At 47.4% G+C, this 9,145-nt stretch overlaps 1 protein-coding gene across 1 annotated transcript in view; it reads left to right on the top strand.

The window, feature by feature from the left end:
• Positions 1–8,767, top strand: part of hnrnpua (heterogeneous nuclear ribonucleoprotein Ua) — a 9,217-nt gene extending 450 nt beyond the window's left edge. Inside the window, 15 exon segments of the mRNA XM_047031274.1 lie at positions 1–217; positions 791–905; positions 2,073–2,146; positions 2,232–2,371; positions 2,577–2,676; positions 2,994–3,106; positions 3,484–3,747; positions 4,010–4,129; positions 4,282–4,410; positions 4,683–4,851; positions 5,063–5,353; positions 5,472–5,578; positions 5,580–5,759; positions 5,925–6,020; positions 6,274–8,767. The exon segment at positions 1–217 is cut by the window's left edge and continues 450 nt beyond it. Of these exon segments, the coding sequence (XP_046887230.1) occupies positions 1–217; positions 791–905; positions 2,073–2,146; positions 2,232–2,371; positions 2,577–2,676; positions 2,994–3,106; positions 3,484–3,747; positions 4,010–4,129; positions 4,282–4,410; positions 4,683–4,851; positions 5,063–5,353; positions 5,472–5,578; positions 5,580–5,759; positions 5,925–6,020; positions 6,274–6,324 (2,166 nt within the window). The 3' untranslated portion in view covers positions 6,325–8,767.
• Positions 8,768–9,145: the final 378 nt, after the last annotated feature.

Raw genomic sequence — 9,145 nt, 5'->3', positions numbered from 1 at the left:
GAGGAGGAAGAAGAGGGGGACGGGGGCGAATACGGCTCAGCTCCGGGGGAATGCGCCAACCTCGACGATGATATGGCGGGGGAGGATGAGGAGGATGCGGGAGTGGAGATGGATAAATCTGGAGACGAGGATGAAGATACGCTTTTAAAAGAGGATGATGACGAGGAGATGGATAAATTTGATGATGATGCTGCGCTAGTAGGTCTATCCGGTGAAGGTAAGCGAAAGCCAACTATAGGCAGTTTGACCCCGGTCAGAATGGTTTGTTGTTGTTGCTAGCTACTGCACAGTATTAGCTAGCACATTACTAGTTCACGTCTGATGACATTTCATTAAATATGGCATGGTGGTCAACAGCCGGTGAGCTAGTTTCATTGTAGACACTTGGCCTGGTTGGCTAGCTATCAATGGGTTTCAATAGGTCCAATATGGAATGAGGCTAGCTACAGCTAATGTACGTTGTCTTTCAGGTATTTGCATATGTATCCATGAGTTCGAAGCGGATATTAATCCCGTGTACTGAAAAGTGCACACGTCGTTTACATAATTAGAACTGTTCGTTTCAGTTACTAAACTAGCTAGCTTCAGATAAACGTCACCCCTTGGTCCCTAGTGGCGAGACGGAGCAGTGCATGTGTCCCGTTCCTGAGATCCAAGGACAATACAATTAACAGCAAATTGTTCAAATGGAATCGCGCCTATTTCGCGTGTTGTAGTTGTGTTGGTGTGCTCTACCTGGCCGGTGTGCAGCACACCTCAACATCTCTCTTACCATTTCCTAATTCCCAAGGTGGCGTGGACAAGGATACTGCTGCAGATCAGAGGAATAAGAAGGGGGTGAAGAGGCGACGAGAGGAGCACGGAAGGGGCTACTTTGAGTTCATCGAAGAAAGCAAATACAGCCGGTAAGCATGGTGACACACCTGCCTGTATGGCTCTCCTCCAGCACTCCTGGGGAGCTCTCTCCTCTAGAACTCAGCCCAGGTTAACAGCTGTCACCACGCACACACACACACACACACATACACACACACGCACGCACACACACACACACACACACACACACACACACACACACACACACACACACACACGGTTGTGAGTGCATGGGCATGGAAGAGAAGGAAGAAAGTATGCTGATGTGGCAATATAATTGGATTGTACTAAGAAAGGGGTCATATTATTAAACTTGACTGATGCCAGGACTGAACAAGTTTGACAAACACTTAGATTACCCAATGCCTTTGTGGGTTGGGTAGATGCTGTGACGTGCGGGGGGTGGGGATGTAGGGGGGAGGGGTGACCCAAGTATTGAACAACAATGGAGGAGCAGCTGTGTCTGGACTCTAGACAGCAGGAGGGGAGGGGAGGGGGGGGGGTTCATCAATGATGAAAGATGTCTGCAGAGAAACTTCACAACTGATCTGTCTGTCAGTCGTGTATATTGTGCATGTGACCGTGCCAATGGGTGCTTCTCTCAGCATGTGCTAATGCATACGTGTGCACTCACATTTAAGATCCTCACCACTGACGTTGTCCACGTTTCGTCCTTTCAGGCCAGGCGTGGTTTCATGGGTTTCTGATATCTCCCAGTAATCCCTCTGATCTCCAACCAACCAACCGTACAGTTAATGAAAGGCCTGATCACAGTGAAACACTTTCACACCGCCAGTTATAAGAGGGGAAAAAACAGATGCTCTCCACTTGCATCAGTGCATAGTGTCTCTGCGTTCGTTAATTAATTAATTATTTAATTCATCTTTTCATCCATCCATCGTTTCCTTCCAAGGCTGGTGATTGGGTAGGCGTGGCAGACCGTTTTAACAGGACCTTGTAGTTCCAGTGGAGTGTTTCCTGTAGTCCATTTCCAAGATCATATTAAGCATTCGAACCTCAAAAAGGACGGAGGTTGTAGCTCAGGTTCCAATGTGGTAGCATCACTACGTGATGTCATCAGGGAAGTCCTTGGACACGGCCCTCCTTAAAGGGACAGTGTGGCATTGTGACAGCGGTAGAGAGGTGTGCTTGTTGAGGAGCCACACAGCTGAATAGCACCTGTCCTGTTCCAACAGGGCCAAGTCCCCACAGCCCCCCCTGGAGGAAGAGGACGAAGAGTTTGACGACACCACTGTCTGTCTGGACACCTGTAAGTACACACTGGATATTTCAAGTTTGGACTGGAAACTCAGTATTCCGGAGTCCCTCTGATGTGTGTGTGTGTGTGTGTGCAGATAACAGCGACCTGCACTTCAAGGTGTCCAGGGACCGCTACAGTGCCTCGTCTCTTACCATGGAGAGCTTTGCCTACCTGTGGGCGGGCGGGCGAGCATCGTACGGAGTGGCACAGGGCAAGGCCTGCTTCGAGATGAAGGTGAGGAGGACATCATCATCTTACACACACACACACACACACACACACACACACACACCCACACACATAAGGATACTCTATTGCGAAGAAAGGCACACTTCACTCCTCTGGTGTCTTCCGCACAAACACACACACATCCCACAACACCTCCCCCCTGCTGATTACAGCCTATCAGACGCTGACCTTTGACCTGTGTTCTCCTCAGATCATAGAGAAGATCCCTGTGAAGCACATCTCCAGTAAAGGCATGGACATACATGAAGTTCTGGTTGGCTGGTCCTTGGCCAATGGGACGCTGTTACTGGGTGAGTGGATGACTGACTGGTTGTCTTGCTGTGTGGCTGACTGACTGGTTGGCTGGCTGACTGACTGACTGGTTGGCTGGCTGACTGACTGGTTGGCTGGCTGTGTGGCTGACTGGTTGGCTGGCTGTGTGGCTGACTGACTTGTTGTCTGGCTGACTGACTGACTAGTTGTCTTGCTGTGTGGCTGACTGGTTGGCTGGCTGTGTGGCTGACTGGTTGGCTGGCTGTGTGGCTGACTGACTGGTTGTCTGGCTGACTGATTGACTGGTTGGCTGGCTGTGTGGCTGACTGACTGTTGTTGTTGGGGGTGGGTTTAGGGGAGGAGGAGCACTCGTATGCCTTCTCAGCCAGGGCCAAGAAAACCACCAACTGTGTCACCGAGGACTACGGAGAGGCTTTCGACGAGAACGACGTGGTTGGCTGCCTCATAGTAAGACATCCCACACAACAGCTTTCATTCTTACTTCTTCTGTTTCCCCGTGAGTTCCTGATGCATGTTTCTGTCGGACAGTTGGCTGATATGTATCATATCTCAAAAGATGTTGCCGTCTGATGATGTTGCTGTCTTGGGCCCTATGCTGGACCGTAACAGAGCCACCGATAGGAAAATAGAAAACAGATGTAGTCCAACCAGTAAGAGAGCAGACAGCAATCATACATGCTTTCCTGTTGGTTATAGTCGTATCTCCTCACCTATTGGTTGGAGTGTGTGTTACCTGCTGTCCTGTTTGTTGGAGTGTGTGTGTGTGTGTGTGTGTGTGAGAGAGAGTGTGTCCTCCTCTGACCTGCATGTCCTCTCCTCCCCAGAACCTGGATGGGTCGGAGGCGGAGCTGTCCTTCACCAAGAACGGCAAGGACCTGGGCGTGGCCTACAGCTTCAGCAAGGCCTCCCTGGAGGGCCGGCCCCTCTTCCCTCACGTCCTCTGTCACAACTGCGCCGTGGAGTTCAACTTTGGCCAGCGAGAGGCGCCAGAGTTCCCCGTGCCAGAGGGCTTCAGCTTCCTCCAGCAGGTCCCTGTCAGCCAGAGGGTCAGGGGACCAAAGGGCCCTGACACCAAGGACGAGTGTGAGGTAGGAGGGACAGGCGGGGAGTCTGTGTGTCTGTGTGTGAGGGAGTGTTACTGTGTGTGTTTGTGTGTGTGTGTGTGTAAATGTTCTGGTCAGAGCAGGGTGCAAACCCCAATAAAATGTAATACCGTAAACCGAGAAGAAGTTCCTCCCCCTTTACTGTTCTGGTATTAACTTTATTTTACATGAAGCTACTGTCTCCTTGTTATGGATAAATGAGGATGCTGTTAACTCGTGTGTACCACCCCTTGTCACCACCCTCCAGGTCATCGTCATGGTGGGCCTACCTGGCGCAGGCAAGACAGCGTGGGTCACCAAGCACACCCAGGAGCACCCTGGGAAGTACAACATCCTGGGGACCAACGCCATCCTGGAGAAGATGATGGTGAGAGGGGTGGAGGGCTGGGGAGTGAGGGGAGCTGGAGGGCTGGTGGGGTGGAGCAAGGACGGAGGGGGGCTGGAGGGACAGAGTGTAATCTTTCTTTCTACCTCATCCCTCGTGGACGTTGGTTTGAAAGGCTTTTCTCCCTCCTCCAGATCGCCAGTCTCAAACGCCAGATGAAGGACGTCACCAAACTCACCACCATCTCCCAGCGTGCACCTCTCTTCCTGGGGAAGTTCATTGAGATCGCCGCTCGCAAGAAACGCAACTACATCCTGGATCAGGTGACCATATCTTACCCTCATATTACCCACGACCCATCTCTTGTATTATCCACAACACACACAATGCCTTTCATCCATCTCTCTCAACCTACGATGATGATTATTCTTGTCATGTAAAACTACATAGTCACTGTGGCATTATGATGATCATCTCCATTTTTGAACCTGGTCAGAAAGAAAGAAAAAGAGACAGAAAGAGATGAAGATAAACAGAGAGATAAGAGAGAGATAAGAGAGAAACAGTAGGTGAAGGAGTGATTCCTCGTCCTCAGACCAACGTGTCGGCGCCGGCCCAGAGGAGGAAGATGTGTCTGTTCGCCGGTTTCCAGAGGAAGGCCGTGGTGGTGTGTCCGTCAGACGACGACTACAAGCAGCGCACGCAGAAGAAGGCTGAGACAGATGGCAAGGATGTTCCAGAACATGCAGTCCTCAAGATGAAGGGTGAGTCTCTCTCTCTGTCTCTCTCTTTCTCTCTCTCTTTCTCTTTCTGTTTGTCTCTCTCTCTCGTCCTTGCTAACGGCATCTGTGCCATTAAACATCTGCGCTCTTACAGATAAAATTATTATGATAATAATATCATATGATAATAATATCATATGATAGAATAATACTAATAATACTGACTCAGGTGACCCCCCCTCCTTCCCTCCAGGTATATACACCCTCCCGGAGGCTGGAGACTGCTTTGGAGAGGTGAGCTACGTGGAGCTGCAGAAGGCGGAGGCGTCGGCACTGCTGGAGCGCTACAAGGAGGAGAGCCGCTCCGCCCTGCCCCCGGAGAAGAAGCCCAACCAGGGGGGGGCGCCGCCCAAGAGGGGGGGAGGCAACCGTGGCCGGGGGGGCAAGAACCAGTTCCAGAGAGGAGGAGGAGGAGGAGGAGGTGACAGGCAGGGACAGAGGGGGGGTCGGGGGGGCTTCCAGATCAGAGGCAACTTCCGAGGAGGTGCGTGTGTGCTTTTGATATTTTATGTAGTTCAGTGTTTGCGATTATTATTTGTGTGCAGATATACGGTATTTCTCTCCTTCTCCACCTTCATTCCTATCTCCCTCTCCCTCCCCAGGCCCAGGACCTCGTGGGGGGGGCTTCAACCGACCCCCGCGGGGGTTCCTTCCCCCTCCAGTCTTCCGGGGAGGATTCTCCAACAGGGGGAACTTCAACAGGGGGGGCGGGGGGGGGTGGGATGCCCAATAGAGGAGGAGCCCCCAGAGGGGGGCCTGGCCGGGGTAACATGGGGGGCAGTATGGGAGGCAACATGGGAGGGGGGCGGGGGGGCAACATGCACAGGGGGGGCAGCATGAACCGAGGAGGAGGAGGGGGAGGAGGAGCCAACAGGGGAAACTTCTCTCAGGTGGGTCACACTTTACTGCCATTGGTCCATTTCTGATGATTGGCATAGGGATGGGACAATCAGCTATGATATGAAGGATATTGTTAACTTGAATGAATTGGAACACAGTACATGTTCTACCGTAGCTACCAGTCTGGTGTCTGATGCCATCTGTCTTTTTCCCAGAAGTTCAGGGGCAGAGGAGGCAATAACAGGGGCTTCAAGAATGGAAACTTTGGCATGAACAAGGCCCAGGCCTTCAACCAGAGCTGGCAACAAGGGGTAAGCATTTCTCTCTCTGTCTCTCTCATCTGTTTATATCTCTTTCTGCCTTTCCCTGTTTCTCTCTCGCTCTGTCTCTCTCTCACCATGTCTTTCTTTGTCTCTGTCTTTCTCCTTTGTCTCATTCTCTTTTTTCTCTCTCTCTCTCTCTCTCTCTCTTTCTCTCTCTCTCTCTCTCTCTCTCTCTCTCTCTCTCTCTCTCTCTCTCTCTCTCTCTCTCTCTCTCTCTCTCTCTCTCTCTCTCTCTTTTTAGTTCTGGAACCAGAAGCCATGGAGTCAGCAATACCAGCCAGGATACTACTGAGCATGTGCAGTAGAGAGACTTAACTGACAGCATACAGACACGTATACACACACACACACACACCCAGCGCCTCCGCAACGGTCAGTCTACTGAACCACTGTTCCACACCACATGTTTTCCCTCTCTGTTCCACGTCCTCCTCCTCCTCGGTTTCCAGATGAAGGAACATTCCATCGCCGTGTTGGAACTGCTGGTTCTTAAGGATGCAACAAATATTACAAACGCTTTACGATCTCTCTTTCTCTCCTGTGACTTCTCTCTCTCTCTTTCTCTCGTGTGGTCTCCCTCTCTCCATTTTCTCTGCGTTCTACTTTTGTACGTTTCTAAGGCTTTTACGTTGGAGCTTCTGAGGAGACAGAGATCTCGCTGGTTCTTCAGGGTCGGACGTTTTCTAAAACAAAATCTAAACTTTCAGGGTTCTGTGTTTTTATCTGTAAAGAAGTACTTTTTAATATAACAATGATGAAGGACGAGGGGTATAGATTTGTTTTAGTTATATAATTTTTTTTTTCCTCCATTTTTATTATCTTATTACATGTCTGGTTTGTGGACATCATCAGTCCATAGTTGAATACTATTTGACCTGGAGAGACTAGGAGGTCTCGGTTGTTGTAGTGCTGCGACGGCCTTACGCTGAACCTAAGCGTTTCCTGAAGACGCTTCACCTTTTTAGATGCATACATGAATAGAACTCTAGCTAAGGAAGAGTAGGCCGTAAACATTTAAACCCTGAACCACTCTTCGATGTTGACACCCTTTTCCCCAACAAATGGAAGGCGACCGGTGATGTAATTTATGTAAATATGGCTCCATCCGTGTAAATAATGGATATAGATCCATTGTAACCCAGAGCAGCAAGGCACTACCTCTTCTCATGCCAGACAGACTACCCCCCCTCTTCCCCCCCCCCCCCCCCCATAGCAGGCAGATGGAACACTCCATGATGCCTGATGCTCTGTGGATCACAGGGCCAGCCTATCTATCAGGGCGGGGGTGCATCAGAAGTTAGAAGTCAGTTACTTTAATACCCTCAAGCAGTCGTGAATTCTGTTCAAAGGAGTTTTTAGATAGAAGTTTATACTAATGTAGCAATGTAATGCCCCTAGTTTGGTGTAAAGACTTTTCAAGGTGTTATGTTTTCAGTTGTAATGAATGGAATTGTGTTTTACATCATAGAATGTGTATTTTGATTTGACTGTTAGAAACAATGTTGGCTTGCATCAGCACTCTTTGTGGAAGCACAATCTTTATGTACGGCTGTTTTCCAGACAGCAAGATGGAGTAGTATTGACCTGAATTACCTTGTTTCTGCTTTGGCACTTGAAACCCTATTGGCTGCAGAATAGCTTTTTAAGTTGTATTGAATTGAAATACCATGAAAGATATGATTTTACTAGTATTTATTTCATAGTTATATTTCTCAGATAAAATGCTTTGTTAGACTAGCATAGTGGAGACCAATCGTCTCTCTCTCACTTCCATTGACCGTTAGGCACACAGACCATAATATGAGTTTCTAGTTGACAGTTTGGTTGCTGTGACAACAACTGAAATGATGGATTAATGGTGCTAGGTGTGTGGTGGGAAAGGGGAGTTGTCGCTGAGGTACTCTGTTAGGCAATAAACAAAACTGTTTGACCTGTACAAGGTATCTTTTAAAAGACTTATTAGTGTTACTGTTGCGTTCCTTGTACCAAGGTGTTGTTAAAACTGCAAAATAAGCTGACGTAAAAAAGGACTCATTCCCATGTTTATATTAGGTTGTTACATAGTGTCAGACTGTGTAGAGTAATTATATTCTCCTTGATTTGTTGTCAGTTCTTCCATTTTATATTGAATGCACTAGTTATTTTAATCCCCTGCTATGAGCTAAGAATAAAACATATTTTGGGTTGTGTATAAACATTTGATGTCCTGTACGTTTGTGTATCTTAATTTACGGAGTTCACAAACAAGTCTGATGCAAGGGCAACACCCACCATTCCCATCTTATTTAACATCAAGTTATTTATTTATTTTTTTTAGTCTAAGGGATGGATTTGAGTTTCCGTAGATAATTCTTTTGAAAAAAAAAATAATATATATATATATATACAAAAAATGATTAAACTAAATTGCAATGATTAACATTGGCATGCTGTGTACAACTGCAGTTAATTTGAAGTGAGGCTTGCTTGTTGTGTTTGTGGCTGTATGCATTTTAAGTATTTGGTCAAGCAAGACAGACATATTGTACCGAATGGATGTTTAACATTTTGTAAGATACAGATATGAAGATGTTTTGTTTTTTATACCTTGCTATGTTTTGTATTTTAGGACAAAAAATGTGATTATAAAAAGAAAAAGCTGACCAAATACTTGTTATTTTGTTGCTTCCCTTTACTGTGGAGGTAAAGAGATGATGTCCGTTTTTAAAGAAGTATGAATAAAACAGCTAAGAGAGTGCTTGTGTTTGTTTCACTTCCCTGCATTTACTTTCCTTCCTTAAACACCTTTCCTGTGTTTTGGGTTGTCAGAATTACCTTAATGTCAACTCTTGCATTACCACTGATGTTCAACACAGAATCGTTCGTACAAGAAAATAAAATCTGATATTCCAGTCGAGGTTACTTCTCGGATGTGGAAGAAACATTTTAGATGGATCTGTTAAGCTTCCCAGTCATGTTGGACATGCTATTTGAGGCTAACGTGGAATGAACACACCACCGGAGGCCGATAAAATGTATGTTGGTTTAATAATTTAGATCAAAACGATTACATTGGCCACATGCATGCATATCTATTTCAGTATTAGTGATATAACCGGAAATGGTAGAAGTAA

This window comes from Hypomesus transpacificus, chromosome 12 (assembly GCF_021917145.1).
Source record: "Hypomesus transpacificus isolate Combined female chromosome 12, fHypTra1, whole genome shotgun sequence".
Classification (NCBI taxonomy): domain Eukaryota; kingdom Metazoa; phylum Chordata; class Actinopteri; order Osmeriformes; family Osmeridae; genus Hypomesus; species Hypomesus transpacificus.
Note: the sequence above shows the minus strand (reverse complement) of the source record. Positions and strands in the feature narration are given on the sequence as shown.